Source organism: Myotis brandtii, unplaced genomic scaffold, assembly GCF_000412655.1.
Source record: "Myotis brandtii unplaced genomic scaffold, ASM41265v1 scaffold181, whole genome shotgun sequence".
Lineage (NCBI taxonomy): Eukaryota > Metazoa > Chordata > Mammalia > Chiroptera > Vespertilionidae > Myotis > Myotis brandtii.
This window is the reverse complement of record NW_005356712.1, coordinates 5,317,417-5,336,747: the sequence shown is the minus strand read 5'-3', so window position 1 is coordinate 5,336,747 and position 19,331 is coordinate 5,317,417. Positions and strand designations below refer to the sequence as shown.

The 19,331-nt window shown below is 52.2% G+C and overlaps 1 protein-coding gene across 1 annotated transcript in view; it reads left to right on the top strand.

Moving 5' to 3' along the window:
• Positions 1-271: 271 nt before the first annotated feature.
• LOC102246104 (DNA-directed RNA polymerase II subunit RPB2-like) overlaps positions 272-19,331 on the top strand; it is a 47,364-nt gene continuing 28,304 nt past the window's right edge. Inside the window, 1 exon segment of the mRNA XM_014537717.1 lies at positions 272-386. Within this exon segment, the coding sequence (XP_014393203.1) occupies positions 272-386 (115 nt within the window).

The window sequence follows — 19,331 nt, the reverse complement described above, 5'->3', positions numbered from 1 at the left end:
AGTGGCCGTCCTGTCTGGGCCCTGCTCTCTGGGGGAGGCGAGCAGTCTTCCGTCCTCACGCCTCGTGCTCTCCGGGCTTTTTTATCCGGGGGGAGGGGGGTCCTTGTGACCGGGCCGAGCCAGGCCCCCTCTCGTCCTAATTCACTGAGCGTCGCTTTCTGTTCACAAAAGGCTGTTCAATCCCCAGGGAACTTGCAGACCAGTACCGGGAGCCGACTTACTTCGAAGAGCCCTCCCCGGCTGTTTTGAGGAGTGACCTGCAGGGGGCAGCATGGAGGCAGGGAGGCCAGGAGGAGCCAGTGTGGCCATCCTGGTGCCGGTGGCTGCTACGCTGGAGGTGGCCACAGCCAAGCAGTCACAGCGTCAAGAGATACTGTGGCGGGAAGGTGACGGTGAAGGGTGACCTGTGTCACAGATGCTACTAAATTCCATTCAGGAGAGAGTGGCATGCACCTACCGAGTGTCTTATGGCGGAGAAGGGGTAACCGGCCCGTTCCAGGACCCGGAGACTTGGGGTTGACTGAAGTGACGTCGGGAAAACTCTTCCTGGAAAGCTGAGGTCCGAACCCCAAGTTGCCGTCAGTTTCTTAAAGCGCGAGGCAGAGGGTGTGTCTCTCTTCATCAGCTCGCCGTGCGCAGGCGGTCCCCCACCCACATGCCTTTCCTTCGGCTATAAGATCATTTTATTTCAGAACAGAAGTAAAATAAGGTTTTTGAAAACCACCATCGGACGCTTCTAGAACGACTTGGACCTCTGACAAGAGAGGGGGCATGTGGCCTTCCCTGGCGTGCATGGCCCCAGAGCCCGGCGTCGGTTTTTTGGAGGCCAGGCTCCTGGGGATGCCAGGACCACCCCGGGCAGGGCGGCCGGCAGGACTCACAAAGTGGTCCGTTCTCTCCGAGACAGCTGGCCCCGGGCTCGGTGGAAAGGTGGGAGCTGTGTATCTTGGCCCAGCCGGGCAGGGGGCCCGGGAGCTAGTCCTTCCAGGGCGAGGGCACTCGCACGGCCTGGGAGAAGGAGCCGATTGAGGGGAGCCACTGCAGTCGCCGGTGGATCGGAAACTGGGAGCCTTCAGGGTCCAAGCAGGTCAGTTTCTTCTTAAAGAGAGACCGTGACCCAAAGTAGTCTGTCCAGGACGGCAAGGCTGCGAATCCCGTGAGCTCAGCCCTGGCAGCAGCCTGGGCCCCGTGACCTCAGGAACTGCAGGTGCCCTGCCCGGGAGGGGGCAGGAGAGGGAGGCTGCCTCTGTCGTGGAGGAAATTGCAATCGGGTGCTGCTGCTGTCGCTGGCCCAGACCACACTTTGGGAACCACGACCTCGGCCCAGGTAGCTCCAAACACCAGGTGTCCCCAGGAGGTGACACAGTAGCGCCTCTACTTCCTCATCAGGCAACAGGGCAATGGTGCCCCCTCCTTCCGAGGGCAGGAGAGTTTGATGTGAGTCACCAGGCCCTGAGCACAGAGCCTTGTATGTAGTCAGTGCTCAATAAACAAGCTCCACCAGGTGAGAGCTGGCCTGTAAATAACATCGAGTGTAACTCAGGGGGCCTCACAGCTCCCCCACGCCCCACTGAGGAGCCAAGAGACCATCAGTGTCTGAGAGCCAGTGGGTGGGAGGAATAAAGGGTACACCTGTAACTCATGGGGTGTCTAGGCTGCTGCATGGGAACCCCCTGGGACCTTCTTAGCATCTGGATTTGGGTTCAGAGGGCTGGGCTGGGCTGGGGCCCCGGCTCTGCCTGGAGGTCCACCCACCACCTTTGCTCATGCAGGGCTCAGACAGCATCTGAAAGCTGGCTCTGCCACCAGGTGGCCCCACCTAAGCTGGGATGCTCCCTTTTTACCTGCCAGGGCGGTCCAGGCCCAGAGGCCGAGCAGAGGCGGCAGAGCGGGAGGAAAGTGGGCTTTGAGTCCAGACAGCCCTGGGTTCTAACCTCTCCTCTGCCACGTAGCAGCTGTGTGACTTGGATGAATCACTGCTCGTCTCTGAGCCTCAGTTTCTTCCCAGGAAAGATGAGGAGAGGGAAGTGCATAAGGTCCCCCCAAAGCGAGTGGCAGAGCCAGGGTCAGGGCCAGACCTCTAACCGCTTTGCCACGGCTCCATGTCCCATGACATATCAGTTGCTTGACTGGTTTCAATGCTCTGCAGAAAGAGGCAGCAGGCTGGTGCAGCCAGAAGCCCACCCCGATCTGGGAAGGCTGATCCTTCCGGACAGAGGAAGATGCCAGAGCTGGGGGGACTCGCTGGCTAGAGGCATGGACAGGCCGAGCCTGAGGATGTGGCTGATGGAGCGTGAGGCAGCTGGATTTCTGTAAATACCTGCAGGGCACCTACCAAGTGCCAGGCAGAGGGCGTGACACCTTTCCTGGGGGTATTCTAAAGGCATGCTTCTCTAAAAGTGTTCCTTCTAGGTGCTCTCAAATGTCCCACCCCTTCTCCAGATTTCACCCAACCTCATCCTTCACCCCCACCCCCACCTGTAAGGACAGGCTTAGGGGAAGGACTGGTCCTTGTTGGCCACATAGAGTTCAATTCTTTTTTTCTTTTTTTAAATGTATTTTATTGATTTTTTACAGAGAGGAAGAGAGAGGGATAGAGAGCCAGAAACATCAATGAGAGAGAAACATTGATCAGCTGCCTCCTGCACGCCCCCCACTGGGGATGTGCCAGCAACCAAGGTACATGCCCTTGACCGGAATCGAACCCGGGACCCTTGAGTCCGCAGGCCGACGCTCTATCCACTGAGCCAAACCGGTTCTGGCTAGAGTTCAATTCTTAAAAAAATATATTGATTTGACAGATAGATAGATAGATAGATAGATAGATCAGTTTGCTGTTCCACCCCCTTATGCATTCATTTGGTTGCTTCTTGCATGTTCCCTGACCAGGGATTGACCTGCAACGTTGGCGCACTGGGACGACGCTCCAACCGAGTTACCCAGCCAGGGCCCAGCCAGTTCAGTTTTTGCCAGTCCCGTCCAACTCATGGTAGGAAGGGTTCAAGATGCAAGTTGTTGCCCCATTTGACAGAAAGCAACACTGAGGCATGCTGTGTCCATGAGTGAAATCCTTGTCATGTGGGCAGCCAGTGACCTGGATCAGAGGATTGACTGAAACTCCTGGCAGGGGGTGCTCAGACCATGCCCAGCAGGGGCTGCAGGGTCCCCCACTTTGGAGAATTTTAGCTGCAACTCATGAATGGAGTTTGGAGAACCGGAAGTGCACATGCCAGTGACTTGCCCTTCTGTCAAATGGGTAGAATCAGGCATCCTGCCTTCCCCAGGGGGTTGTGGGACAGGGAAGGGGTGGAAATGAACGGTGGATATAACCTTCTCACCCCCACTAGAAGAGCTCTTTGGGTGCACCCCAACTTTGAGAACATCCCAAAACATGAGCAGTGTGTCTAGTAATGGGACACCATTGGGTCATTTGAAGGTCGTGTATAGGTGGGTAGACTGAGACCTCAAAGGGCGAGGACTTTCTTCTCTCCTAGAATGATAAAAAGAAGTTTTAATCTTCTTAATAGGACAGTGTTTTTATCCAGAGGAAAAATAAGGCGGTTAGGTGTATCAAATTTGGAGACTACCAGTAGGAAGAAAGGATATTTAAAAAGCGCCTATAATCAATCTTACCATCCGGGTATCAGCAGGCACCGCTGATTTACTGCATGGCCGAGAGGATGTAAGATGCAGATTATTTTTTTAGAAGACGGAGTGGTCGGACATGATTGCTTCCAGCCTGCTTTTCCACGAAGCTTTTGAACATTTTCTTTCCAAATTACTCACTGTCCTGTGACACCAGCTTAAGCGGCCTCTTGCAGGGCGTTATATAAATGGATTGACTGAAGCAATCTCTTGTTGTTGCACATTTGGGTTGGTTTTCATTTTTCACCCTCTTACCACAGCTGAGACGAAATAATTCAGTTGCTTTCAGGGGAGTCTCCCTTTCTCTTGCCACAAAGGGGGAAAACATCTCTCCTGCCAGCCTCCCCACCCCTCCCCTTGCCAGCCCACCATTCCCCCTTCTGTGGGAACTGGTTTCAGACGAGGCGCAATTTTGCCACAAGGGGTCCCCCGCGTTCTTCAAGCAGAAGCAGCCCTTTGCGGAAGGAGAAAGGCACTTGGAGCCCGAAAAGCCTCTGGTTTGCATCCCAGCTCTGCTACTCGCTCCCTCCGAGGCTTTGGATGAGTGGTTGGAGCTCTCCGCACCTCAGTGTTCCCATCTGAGAAATGGGGAGAGCAGCCCTTTTACCCACATTGTCTACTCCTCATAGCAACCTTGTGAGGAACGTATTCGGCACAGTGCTGGGTGGGCGCTTGGTAAGTGACAGCTTTTCATGTTGTCAGTTCTGCAGTCCCTTGCCTGAAAATTGGGAACTAAAAGAGTCCCAGCTCATGGGGGTCGTGGGGAGACGGAAACGAGAGAGCACGCATAATGTACCCAGCCAGAGGTCCAGTGGATTGAACTGTAATGTTTTAACCATGAACAGACAATTTTGTTGTTTTTAGCATTCTAAGGTCCTGGTCTGCTAGTGTCCCCGTTTACAGAAAGCTCTAGTAGATGAACGAGGCCAACCTTTGACGAAGGTCGGGTAAGACAGTGAGCTGCCTTGAGGCCTGGGAGCGGACTCCCCTCCACCTCCTCATCAGCACACTCCCAAGGTCACTGGCTGACCAGGTTCTGACAGGGCCACCGTATGGCAACCCCGAGAGCAGCTGTGCACAGACCACCCAGAATGCAGTGCACGCGGTGCCCCCTTCTGCTCTGCAGCAAGATGAGCCAGCGCTTCACCCATCCCCACACCCATCCCCCCACCCATCCTTGCAAAGACCAGGCCCCAGCCTGGCCCAGGGTCTTCTCTCCTTGGAGATTCATCCCAGTGGCTCCTAATTGGCAGGGGCACGTCCCATCTGACACCAACTCTCTGAGGGGTAGCAACAGGGGACACCAGCCTCCCCCTGCCAATCATCTTGAGAGACGTCATTATCCACAGAAACGGGACTGGAAACCAGGCCCAGTCTGGGTTCAACACCAGAGCCCTCTACCGTCCACCACAAGACAAATTACATGGGTCAGTGCTTCGTAAACACTGGCTCTGTTCTAGTCCATCTATCATCTATCTATCTATCTATCTATCTATCTATCTATCTATCTATCTATCCATCCATCATCTATCTATCTACCCATCTATCTATCATCTATCTATCCATCCATCTATCATCTATCTATATATCTACCTATCCATCCATCATCTATCTATACCTATCTATCTATCCATATATCTATCCATATATCATCTATCCATATATCTATCCATCTATCATCTATCCATATATCTATCCATCTATCATCTATCCATATATCTATCCATCTATCATCTATCCATATATCTATCCATCTATCATCTATCCATATATCTATCCATCTATCATCTATCCATATATCTATCCATCTATCATCTATCCATATATCTATCCATCTATCATCTATCCATATATCTATCCATCTATCTATCCATCATCTATCTATCACCTATCTAGCTACTTACCTATCATATATATAACTAAATATTTATGCACATAGATAAGAGTATATATAGAAAAGAGAATATGTAGATAGAAGGATATAGATAAAAGAACATATAGCTAAGAGATGTATGTATACATACTCATATATGTAATTTTATATACACACACATATATAATCATTTAATCCTCTCAATAACCCCACAGGGAAGGAAGGTACTATTATCATTCCCATTTCACAGATGAGCAAACTAAGGCCCAGAGATATCAGGTGCCTTGCTTCAGAGTCCATGCTCTTAACTGTGAGCCCTGCTGTGAGGCTGAGACTCGGGAAAACGTTAAAGGGCCCAGCACAGAGCCTGGCACGTCGCAGGCGCTCAGTACCTCATGGCTGTTATCACAGGAGGCTCTGAAGAGACCCTGGAGAGGCAGCCAAGGGGGTTCCTCCACATCGATGCTTTTTAACTGACCTGTGGGGTGGGGGCGCGGAGCTGGGTTATCTCACAGTGGCCTTTCAACCTCTCGGAGAGCTGGGGTCAGGGCCGGGGCAGCAGGCCTGCTGAGAGCTGGTGGGCTGGGCAGCATGGACCCTGTCAACCTGAGACAGCCCAGGAGGGCTGCTGGGAGGGCGAGGGGTGGCTGGGACAGGCCGGGGTGCTCTGCAACCAGTGGGCCAGCCGGGAGAACAGCCTGGGGCCGAGGGGCAAAGGCGAGGCCGATGCTGCCCTTCCCACTGTCCTCCTTCTGCCAGCAGCTCGCAGAGGTGTTGGTTTTAATTCTTACCTTTGTGACTCTGAGTAGTAGTTATGAAAATAAGGAAAACGAAGGCACTCAGAGGGGTGTACCACCCTCACCATCAGCTAACCAACAGCAATCACTGCATGTGTGACTTCCCATACCCTCTCCTTAGTCCAGATAAGAAATGTACACGTGCGATTGCTCCCCCTTTGCAGACACTGGATCACACCATATCATCATTCTGCGGGTGCATTGGTCACTAGTATGTCCTGGACGTAGTTTCAAGTTAAAATCCATGGGGGGACCTCCTTCTTTTTGTGAGCTGCATAGTATTCCACACCGGATGCATCGTCATTACTCAGCCCCCTCCCTGCTGATGGACACGTGGCCCATGCCAGTGTTTTGTTTTTTAAATCCTCACCCAAGGATATGTTATTGTTTTTTTAAATTGATAGAGAGAGAGAGAGAGAGAGAGAGAGAGAGAGAAGAGAGAGAGAGAGAGAGAGAGAGAGAAATTGCTGTGACCAATTGGCTGCCTCCAGGATGCTTCCCGACCAGGAACCGAACCTGCAGCCTTTTGTTGTTGTATGGGACGCTCCAATCAACTGGGCCACCCGGCCAGGGCATGCCGGGTTTTTTGATGTTACAAAATGTGCCACAACCAAAACCCTCGCCCATGTTCTTTGGGGAGTCACTGTCACGTGTGTTTGGCTGGACAGTTCCAGAAGTGGGTCAAAGACGACGGAATTTTGCGATTTCACTGGATTGCTTTCCAAACAGTTTCTAGCAGTTCACCTCCCTCCAGCATCTGCTGAAGTGCCCGCCACACCGAGGCTCGGGGACTGGGAGGTGAACGCTGCCACCCTCCCATTCAAGTTCCATGCTTAAAGCATCTGTGTGACACGCCGTTGGAAGGAAAGGTTCTGCCCTGTTTTGAAGGGAAAAGGGAATAAAGATCATGGCGTTCCGATCAAATGACCATCTCATTTCACAAAGAGGTGACTGAGGGTCCGACAGGGAAGCCCGGGCCCCGCCCCAGGACAGCGGTGGCCAGAAGGAGGGAAGCAGCCTGGGGGCTGGTGCTGCTGCGGTCAGCTTGATGGCCGAGGGCAGGAGGCGGCGCCCAGGACGGGAGGGGTGGGACTCATTCCTGCTGGCTCTCCCCCAGGTCCCTGAGGTACCAGTCCCCTGCCTGTGTCCCCATCCCCAGGCGTGGTGCTTCCGTAGCCTGAATCCACACCCCTCTCCAGGGGCAACTGCACACGGGCCCTGGAGTAGCTCAGCCCTCGCTGGCAGAGACAGGGAATATCGGGGACTTCATGTCCTCCAGGGGGGCCCTGAGACAGTAACTGATAGTGGGCATAGCCCGGAAGGAACCAACTTGGCACCTAACTGTTAACTTAACTGCATTCAGACTTTATTTATTTTTTAAATGTCTTTATTGATTTTTAGAAAGCAGGCATGGGAGAGGGACAAGGAGAAACATGGATGAGAGGAACATCATCCATCAGCTGCCTCCTGTAAGCCCCACACTGGGGATCGAGCTTGCAACCCGGGCACGTGCTCTGACTGGGAATCGAACCGGCGACCTCTTGGTTCACAGATCGACGCTCAGTCGCTGAGCCACACCGGCTGGGCTAAACTTCATTCAGACTTTAGCTTTCACCACCTTTCATACCATCGTGTTTCTTTCTTCATTTCTAGGTCTCATCCGGGGTCACACATTGCATTTACTCATCACGGCTCTTTCAATCTCTGAATTTTCCTGTCTTTCCTTGTTGGTTTATGACCTTGATGGTTTGAGGCGTTCCAGTCTGGCATTTTGTAGGATGTCCTTGGATTGGGTTTGTCTGATGTTTTTCTCACCATGAGACCGGGTGATGGGTGACTGGGAGGAAGAGCACAGAGGCGAAGTGCCGTTCCCACGACGCCGTCGCTGTCCTCACAGGGGGTGGGACCTTGATCGCCTGGTCAAGGTGGTGTTGGCCCAGTTTCTTCAGCCGCTTTCCTCCTTCCACACTCTTATTTGCTGGGAGGAGGGAGAAGGGGTTCATGTTCACCCCCTGGTCGGGGCTGTATTTACTTACATTGTTTGGGTTTCTTCTGCGATGAAAGCTTGTCCTCTTCCCTCCTCAATTACTTTTGTAAAAAGAGAACTTACATCCCACTGGCTACCCATCTTTCTCCCAGAGGGTTAACGACCTGCTTGGTAACTTAAAGATCGCACCCCACGTTGTGATTGCATCCAAATGATGGTATTTCTCCCAGAGGGTTAACGACCTGCTTGGTAACTTAAGATTGCACATTGTGACTGCATCCAAATGGTGGTGATTGGAGTTTCCCCAACGTGTGCAAGCAAGACCCCCCATATCATCGGGGTTCTTCCTCAGAGTCCTGGGGGTCAGGCAGCAGGTAGGGGATTGGGTGCTTCTTAGATGTGGCTCCTCAAAGGGTGGCCCCTGGGCCAGCAGGATCCGCACCGCCTGGGAGGTGGGCTGACAGGCGGAGTCCCAGTTCCCACCTGGCCCTCCTGGCTGACTCTGCGCTTCATAACACACCCCGGCGACTGGCGTGCACGTGCTGTCTTAGACCGCAGATTCCCCTGAAATGGGACAGGGCAGCAGCTCCAGGCAGGTGGGCCCATTCGGTCACGGTAGCACCTGCTGCCGTCTGGCTCCTGTGTCTCCCTCAGTTGGAGGAGGACGAGGGAGGGCAGGAGAGAGGGTCCTGGAGGCAAGGGGGGAGGAGAGGCGGGTGGGGCAGAGAGATGGCGCAGAGACAAGCCCCATGTTCAGGGCTGGCGGGCTGAGGAAGGTGGGCAAGAGGCAGGCGGTATGGGCCCAACTGAGATGGGCCGGTGCCTGGGGCGCCTGGGGTGATGGATGAGCGCAGGGACCTAGTGACGGATGAGCTGGGGTAGGGGGGCCGCTTGACAGCTGCAAGGAGCAAAGGGCTCGGGGTTCAAGAGTTCACAGTGGGGGGCAGCAAAGCCCGACAGCCACGAACGAGTGAGGCTTCATAAAAGCTTACCTGCCCATTCTCTCTCTTTACAAAAGAGTAAGTGACACTAAATACCACCACCCCATTCCTCTCCAGGACTTTGTCATCCTGCAAAACTGAAGCTCCCACCTGTTAAACATCACTCCCTACCCCCCCTCTCCCTGGCTGGGCCACCTCCTTCCCCATCTGCCTCTGCGCTGGACGCGCCAGGACCCTCGCGTGCGTGGGAGCACAGGGCCTCTGTCCTCCACGAGCTCCTCCAGCCTCGTGACTGCCTTTTGGGATAGAACGTCATCCTCTCCTGGGGATGAGGAAAGTGACGTCAGAGATGGAAGGACCGGCCACATGGAGGAGGGGCTTCTCATGACCAAGGTCGCGGCTCCGAGAGGAACAAGGGATCTCCCAGCCCCGCCCTTGGCACCTGTCCCAGAAGAGAGCTCTCACGTTTGTTGAGTGAATAAACAGTGAAGACACTTCCTACCTCTAACGATCGATAAAACAGGTGATTGCTAACCACTGGGCTGTACATCGGAAACCAAGACAAATTACATTGAAAGTAAACTGTCATTAAAATAAATAAATACATATATACATACAAAAACTCTTCCCCAGGCACTAGGTCCTGCCCCCCTAAAAAAATGAATTTCCTAACACAAGAGGGGGATCCACTATAGGAAGCTTTGAAGATAGAAATCTGGTGAGAACACGCTGACTGGATCCAGAGGCATCCTGGGAATTTTTTGGGGGGCCTCCCCTTCTTGCCGCCCAGCACCCAGGGCTGTCTCTGTGCGCCCACCGCGTCGATGGCAGGATGAGACGGGACGGCCCTGACTGTGTGGCCATGTCACGTCTGCCTTTGAAAGCAGAGCCCGAGAGGCAGGGGACGCTCCCTCCTCAGAGCTGTGCCGGGTAACCTGCCCCTGGCCCTGATGCATCACCCATCAGATACTTAGCGTCACAGCAGGGATGTTTAATTTCTACCGACCCCTGTCCTCCAAAAGAGCTTTACTTATTTTGGTAACTTCCCACCAGACCAGGGGATGACGAGTTTTTTCTGCGAAGGGCCAGACGGCAGTCATTTTACGTTTTGAGGGCCACACGATCTCTATGGCCACCACTCCACGCTGCCGTTGCAGGGAAAGCAGCCAGAGACAAGACGCGAAGGGGGGAGCTTGGCTGAGTTCCAATAAAACTTTATTTATGGAGACGGGGTGGGCCAGCTGGGGCCACGAGCCGCAGTTTGCTGGCTCCTGCACTGGACCATGGACCAGGCTGTGTCGGCCTTTGGACCTCCAGGGCCTGAGAACCCAGAGGTGTTTTAGTCTTAAAAGTAGTTACCGAGCTGCCCTGGAAACTTCCTGGCATGGACGACTGTGGGGTGCATTCTCAGCACCAGATCCACCCGAACCTTTGGAGAGGCTGACCAGTGGGGACCAGTCAAGGGCTCCCTTGCTCTGACTCCCTCGGCGTTCGGCTGGTGGAAGGCGTGGGAGAGAGCTCGGGGCCTTTCCCTGCTGGGCCACTAGTCGGCCCCACCAGGAGCTGCAGCTCTGGGCAGGCAGCCCTCTCCACACAGGCTCCTCCAGGTTCTAGAAACTGCCCCTCTTTCCTTCTGCTAGGGCTGCTATCACAAATGTCTGTTGATTACGCCACCAGTCTATGCTGTCTTCATTTCTCAGCCCTGGAGGCTGGGAAGTCTCCAGATCCAGGTGCCAGCAGATTTGGTGTCTGGTGACAACTTGATTTCTGACCATAAATGGCCATCTTCTTGTTGGGTCCTCACATGGTGGAAGGGACAACGGAGCTCTCTGGGATCTCTTTTATGAGGGCACTAATCCCATTCACCAGGGCCCCATCCTCATGACCTCATCACCTCCCAGAGGCCCAACCTCTAACACATAAATTAGGAGGGACCCAATGAGTCTATAGCACTCCCCTTGCCTCCTCAGGTGTAGGGGGTCAACAGTGTCTGTTCGTGCTAGCCCCAGGGGACTTCACTGCCTCTCTTTTTTGGTTCCCTGCTCCCTTTCCACACCTTGAAGGAAGTTTAATGAAGGGACCTCATCTGAATGTGCCGTCTGTGTTCTGCTGGGATCCCAGACAGACAATTAAACAGACAATCCCAGCCCTATACTGAGCGCTTCACTATATCAGCTCCTTCATTCCCACCTACGAGTTACATAAGCCTGGCAGCGAGGCTCAGGGATGGTCCCCAACAGTCTCACCTCCTGGTGTCATGCCCTTATAAAACCACCATCCCCTTGGGCATGAATGGAACCTGTGACTTGCTTCTATCCAATAGCACCTGCCAAAGGGGTGGAATGTCACTTCTGTGGTGTGTTACATAAGATTATAACTTCTGTCTTGTTAGCAGACTCTCTCCCTTGCTGGCTTTGGTGAAGCAAGTGGCCACGTTGGGGAGGCCCATGTGGCATAGAACCAAGGGCAGCCTCCTGCCAACAGCCGGCAAGGAAATGAGGCCGTCAGTCCTACAACTCGCAGAAAACTAGATCCTGCCAACATCACAGGAGCCTGGGAGCAGATCCTTCCCCAGTCCAGCCTTCAGGTGAGACCCCAGGCCCAGGCAGCACCTGGAGTGTGGTCTTGTGAGACCTCGAGCTAGAGGACTCAGCCAAGCAACGTACTGATTCCCAACAGAAACTGAGAGAATAAATGCATGCTATTCTCAGCTGAGTTTGTGGCAATCTGTGAACTAGGAACAGATAAACTACCCAGCATGGTAACTGCCTCTACTTCCAGGTGAGGACAGTGAGGTTCGGGGGAGTGAGCTAAGGGACAGGCTATGGAGCTGGCAGAGTGAGGCCTGTCGGGCCCAGAGCTCACTGCCCCTCCTCAGTGTGCACATATTCCCACCAAGTGGACGCCCTCTCGAGTGTCACTGTCCTTGTGAAGACTTGTCTCTGAGCCCCTTCCTGCTCTACCCAGCACCCCCTGGGGAGTAAGCAGGAGGCCAGCGTTTGTAAAACAGTGTCCAGCTGTCAACGCTGGCATTTGTCAAAGGAAGTGACTGCTCTTGGGCCCCAACACTGTTCCCAAAGTGGACACTGCTTTTGAAAAGTGCTAACGTACAAGCCTGTCAGGCCAGGCCTGGGGCGGGGGGGAGGGGATGGCTGAAGCCGGGATCTGATGCTTGGGGACAGATAAGGGGAGCAGCTGCCATGGAAGGCTGGGCATCTCTCGCCCTTGCCACCTCTTGCTCACAGCCAGAAGCAGCCCCTTTCTCCAGAGCATGCGTGGGCTGGGAGATGGGGGCAGGGGGAGCAGAAACCACCTGTCTTCAAACCTTCCTATTCTTAGGCTGATGAGCCGGTGAGGAACACAGATACCCGGTCTCCAGTGGAAACCAGTGCCAAGGAACAGAAATGGAAGACACATCTGCTCAGCACTGGTTGGAAGCTGGAGGGTCCCCTTCTGTTACAGGGCAGGGGAGGAATGGGGTGCAGGCCACAGATGGAAAGCAGTGGGTCCAGAATTTAGTGAGGAGGATACCCTTTGGAAAGGGGACCTGGGAACACCGGGCTGCCTAGTTACATGTGAAGATATTCCCAGATCGCCCTGCCTCATGGTCCTGCTTTATGTCACTATCATCTGTCTGCCCTTACTGAACAAGAATAGGTAATTTCAGATAAAGACTGTACACCATTGTTTTTGATCAACAAGGGGCAGGATCTTGCTTGCCTAGACACTGGAACAAGATACCATCTCCATTTGAAAGAATGACTTCAACCACCTACTAAGATACATAAGCCATTACCAAGTGCCAGGTACCATTCTAGACCCAAGGATACAGTGGAAACAAAAATAAAATCCTAGCATGTGGGCCCATATCCAGATGAGGGGAAGTAAATGACCGCTGACTAACAAATATCCCCAAACTTAGTAGCCTCAAACAACACTGATTTTTTTTTTTCATTATATCCTGGGTCTGGCATTTGGATAGGGCTCAACTGGATGGTTCTTCCGCCTGATGGAATGGCAGCTGGAGTCATTCGTGTGCTCGTGTCTACCTGGTGATTTGGATGAAATGCCAAGAGAGCCTCCGTCCTCCAGGTATCTCATCACTGAGTGGTCCAGTTTGGATATCCTTACAACACGGGGGCTAGGAAGGAAGGCAGCAGCCCCAGTCCTCGTCAGGGCTCAGATGTCCCAGAAAATTCCTTCCTCCATGCTCTACTGGTTAAATCAAGTCCCAGGGCCAGCCCACACTCAAGAAGAGGAGAAAAGGACTCCACGCCTTGTACTGAAAGGAGTGGCAGGTGCCTACATGGAGGGGAGGAATTATTGGTGGCCATTTTTGGAGACGATCTTTCCTGACACATAATTTCCAATAGTGACATGTTTGGCAATGGATAAACACAATGGATATTAAACAACCTGGACAGTGAGTGGGAGTGAGAAATGCTCACTTAGGAGGCATGGGTTGGCTTTCACGCTGTGATAGTAACTGATAGTTTGAGTTGATACATATTTAAGTTTATCTGATTATTTAATCCTTAAGTATTAAATCAGCGGTTCTCAACCTGTGGGTCGCGACCCCTTTGTCGGTCCAACGACCCTTTACAAGGGTGGCCTAAGACCATCCTGCATATCAGATATTTACATTACGATTCATAACAGTAGCAACATTACAGTTATGAAGTAGCAACAAAAATAATTTTATGGTTGGGGTCACAACATGAGGAACTGTATTTAAAGGGCCAGAAGGTTGAGAACCACTGTATTAAATGATGAGTGTTATCCTCCTCGTGCACATGAGAAGATTGAGGGTGGGGGGGGGGGAGGAAATGACTTAAGATGACGCAGTGAGTATGGGGTGGTGGTGTCTGGACCCAGGGCCTGACTTCGCAGCCTGTGTCCTTTTTGCACCCATGTTCCAGCTGTGAACCTGTGACTTGATTGACGAGGTCTTCCTTTTCTCCTGAATTGACCCAAGTGGCCAAAGGGACAGCCTTTTGCCACCACCTTCATATGATCCCTTTGCTACCAATTTATAGGCAAAAGTTTGACTCGACAGATGGCAGGTGACTGTCCACTGTGATAAACCAGAAGCTGACATGGTCTCCTTGCTTGGCCCCTTTCCTGTGAATACAAACACAGAGCGAAGACGCTGGTGCCCCGGAGGACCAGGAGCTCTGTGAATAGTCTCTCCAGCTCGACTGCTATTTCCTGGTGGCAAAGCCACATCGTACATCTGTCCTGAGCCGGGACCACTGAACAAATGCAACATTCTGTGGCTTCCCATTTGATTGTGGCAATCCATATCACTCACCCAGCCATTCACATATACGTATGAATATACGTGTATTCATATACATGTTCATTCATATCTATATCTATATCTCTATATATACACATCTGTGTATGTGAATGAATGTAGGCATGTATCTATTACATTTATAATTATGTTTTGTGTAACAAGATATATGCATAAATATAATATGACATATATATCATATCATAAATTAATATATGACATATTTCCATACTCATAGGAAAAGGCAGGGGTTGACTGCATTTGGCCACTTCCAAGTTCATTTCCAGAGGACATTGAGGAGCGTATGTCCCATGTGGCCCTCTGGCCCATGGGCTGGAGGTGGTGCACGGGGAAGGTTTGTGCACCCTGGACCTGGGGTGTGGGGAGCTGGCACTGGGGGTCCAGGTTCTTCGGGTCTCCAGTCTGTGAAAGGCAACTGCTCTGCCTTCTTTCTCTCCCAGATTTTGGGGTTGGTGTTGGCGGTAGTGGTGGAGGAATGGGGACCCCAACCAGTGCATGCCATGCCAAGGGCTGAGAGATGGGAAGCAGTGATGTAGCGCCATTAGGAGCAGGGACCTGCGTAAATCAGTGACCTCGTGGTTACAGCCAGGGAGAGGCAGAGCCAGGCCCCAAAGCCTCCGCTTTGGCGTTTGTCCAACGGGATCACAGAAGGGCCTGCTACTCGCACAGCGCTGCTGCGAGGCATGTACACTGTGCGGTGCCAGCCTCGTGACGTGGGGAGTAGTCAATGTTCTGCAGCCAAGAGTCGGGCCTCCTCCCTCCGCTCCCCCACAGTGGCCTGTCCTCCCTCTCACCTGGCACCAAGGCCCAGCGTGGACCCTCCATCCACCCGACACAGGTGCAAGGAGCTGGAAAACCCAGCACAGCCCAAGGCCCTCGGGCAAGGCCAGGGGAGCGATGGGTGTCACGAGTCTCACACAGATCCCTGTGGAAGGAGAAGCCACGGGGCCAGCAGGACCCTCAGCACCATCTCCCCCCCGCCCCCGTGTTGCTGCTGAGAGAGATGCCCACCCTCCCAAGAGAGCACCCCTGTCTGCTGAGGGGCAGAGAGAAATGCCAACGTTTCCCTGGCAAGTGAGTTGTTCTTCCAGGTGGGGTACAACTGCTGCATTGTGGGTGTGTGGTGTCGTCAGGTACCTGAGCACAGCCAGCTGCGCAGACGACCCCTCCATCACCTGGCAGGCTGCCTACCTGCCGGGAGTGACGGCCTGGGCCTGCTCTCTCCGGCGCCCCAGACACCCCTTCCTGCTGGCCGGCCTGCCATCTGTCACGGACAGCACGGCCAACCTCAGAGCCCGTGACCTTTTAAAGGCACCAGGATTTGTTTAATTTTCAGAACTCGCCTCTCTTCGGCCTTCTTATCAGAGGCAGCGAGGCCCCGGCTCGGGAGGCTGTTTTGGCATCTTTCCCTGGAGTTTGAACCAGATGGGCTGGAGGCTTCTCCACCGAGTCCTTTCTCCTCCATGGAGGGGACGGAGAGAAGGAAGACATGGCAGCATGAGGAGTGGGTGGAGGAGAGTCGCCCAGAGAAAAGAGAGGAAAGCCAGGTGCACATTTAATTGTAATGCCTGACTCACCATGAAAACCTTGTTTTTCTTAATCACTGCATTTTCTCTTAGAAACATCTTCTATACACACAATTGCAAAGTATGTTTGCGGAGTTCCTATCACGGGCCAAGCATGGTCTCATCCAATTCATTGTCTCAGCTATCATTACAGCACCCGAGGTCCTGTTATCCCCATTTTACAGGTAAAGAAACTGAGGCATAACCAGGGCTAGTCATTGCCCAAAGCCACACACTATGTGGAGGGTCCAGGGTTTAAATCCAGCTTCCTGGCCTTGGAAGTCCAGGCATGAGGCAATCCTGTGTCTGATTAAGCCTCACCTGATCCTTACAATAGCCTCAGGGGGAAATGCCTACTTCCTGATTGGATTCTGAGTACTGTGGGGCCTTGACTTACGAGTGTCCCGACTAATGAGTTTTTCGAGATAAGAGCCATCTCTCGGCCGATTTTTTGCTTTGAGTTGTGAGCTAAAATTCGGGTTACGTACGAGCCAGCTTCAGATACCCCACCGTAAGTTGGCGCAGTGAACGTCACAGTGATTTGACATACGAGTAATTTGAGTTACGAGCTCCGTCACGGAACGAATTAAACTCGTAAGTCAAGGCCCCACTGTATTTCCCTTTAGTTTTCAAGTCGCACAGCCAGCCAATGTCCAGCACCAGAGGAATACAATGACAACAAATACTGCACAGTGCCTGGCACATGGGGGTCCAAGCCCTTTAGCAGCTATGAGTTGATGTAATTCCAACAGCTACATGAAACACTGTTTCCTGATCCTGTGGTTGCCATTTTACAGGCGAGAAAAAGAAGGCTTGGGGGGATTATGAAGCTAGGACCAGGGTCTCAAGGTCTGGGCCATTCTTACTAAATGCTGTTCTTGCTAAGTGTTACAATGTGGTACGACTGTCTATTTGCTATAGTCAGATGAGCCTGACAGGAAGGCAAAGGGATAACTAGCCAACTGCAGATAAGAAATCAATGTGTAATTGATGAAATAGTGTACATAAGCAATGGCTCAGCCTCCCTTCAGGGGGACAGATTTGGGTGTGAATCCCGTCTCCTTTACTTGTTGCCAATGAATAAAACAACCTCGTGACAACCGTGTCTCATTCTCCAATGGAACTCCCCAAGCGGTGAAACCCCTGAGTTTGGTAACAGGTCCAAGTTCAAACTGCTGGTAAGTGGTAAGACCAGCTTAAATCCCAGCCTTCTGACCCAGCAGCTCACTGTGTTCTTGACTACTACACCAGCCCCTTTCCTCTGCAGACCATGGCCAGCTGGGTCTTTCTCCAGTGGGGTCACCTGGTGCTTTCTACATGAAGGATTCTACACGCTCCAACACAGCAGACCCCCTGCCACCACATGCCAACTCATCTGCCTCCCTTTTCTGCCTCAACCAGTCCAGACCTTCCCGCTCCATTCCCCTTCAAACCACGGGGCACTTTCAGGATGGTGTGAACTGGTTTGGGTAGAAAACATCTCTTAAATAGGAAATCGCCGTAGCAGGTTATCCCAGCTAAGCCAGGAAGGGAAAAAGGTTTTCCAGAAGAGAAGCTGCAATAAAACAAACAAAAAATAGGCGTGGAAATTATGGGCACATGCCCATTTTTATTTATTTATTTTTATGGAGAAAAATTTGCCGAGAAGCCAAGCCTGAGAGCGTGGTACCTAGGTTCCCTCCGGCGGCATAAGGTGACAACGCAAAAGGGTCCTGCTCTGGCGGAAGTTGGGACAAAGGCTCTTCCAAGTGGCCTCTTGTTGGTTTATAGTTCACTTTGGCCGGCTAAGTTTTTAGTTTCCCAGCCTGACTTTATAATTGCACCACCTGTGTCCTCCTTCTTTCCTACCATGATGACATCATTTACCATCTTGGCTCAGGCCTTGGGGCGGGAGGCTGTTTGTCATCTTTGTCTCGTCCTTTCGCTGGACATCTTTGGTTTTCGGGGTCTCACTGAATAACACTGCAAGCGGGAGAAAATGCTCAGTGAGCACACACTATGTGCTGGGATACACCCTGCAGGAGGCAGACGCTGTCTCCACAGGTCGCCTCTCCCATGCACCCTCCCGGGAGTAACCGCCAGCTGTGACGGGAGTAGCTCTGGCGAGGGAGTGCGGGAGCTTTGAGAGCCTACGGCTGGGGTCCTAACCCAGCCCAGGGAGTTGTTTTACACTAATTCTGTTATTTTAACCTTTCCTACTTTTATCCGTCTCTTTAATTGGGTTTATTTTATCCTTTGTTTGGAATATTATCCATTTAGAATTTTATTCTTAGTTGATGGACTAGCAGGCAGGAAACGTGGACATGGGTTGACTGTTGCAAGAACAGCCCACAGTCTAATCAAGGTGGCCCTTCAGCTGCTCCTTCCAGCAACTCTTAGCAACTCCCCCAAACACACACACACACACAGACACACACACACACATATAAAAGCACACACAGAGACAAACACTGACACACACAGAGACACACACAGATACACACAGACACACTCTTATTTCCTTCAAAATTCTGGCTGTGGGATCTCTGAGCTATAAAGAATAAAAATTGCTTGACATTTATACCTTAGCCACTGGAATTAGGTTCCTTTCACAGACACACACACACACACACACACACACACAGAGTGGCCAGATTATTATGACCACCTGACGTTTGTAGGCAAATTAGCCGTACACTGCATCGTATGGGATATGGAACCCGAAGGCCTGTTCAAACACCTTTGCTGTCTGCAGTTACCAAGATAAAACATCTCCAATTCGCCCTGTGCAAATTGGACAAACACAAGGATTGGACAGTCGAGCATTGGAAAAAAGTCATGTGGTCCGATGAATCACGTTTCCAGTTGCATCATGCAGATGGCAGAGTGAGAATTTGGCGGAAACAGCATGAAAGCATGCACCCCACATGCATGAGTACAACCCTTCATGCTGGTGGGGGCAGTGTTATGGTTTGGGGTATGTTTTCCTGGCATGATGTGGGCCCTTTAGTTCGTGTGGAACAACGCCTGAATAGCACAACATACGTAAGTTGCTGATCAAGTTCTTCCTATCGTGTTGATGGCGTATCCCAATGGAGATGGCTTCTTCCAACAAGACAATGTGCCATGCCACGGTGTTCATATTGTGCAGGAGTGGTTTCAAGAACATGAGGGAGACTTTACCTTGCTTAGGTGGTCCCCACAATCACCAGATCTCAATCCAATTG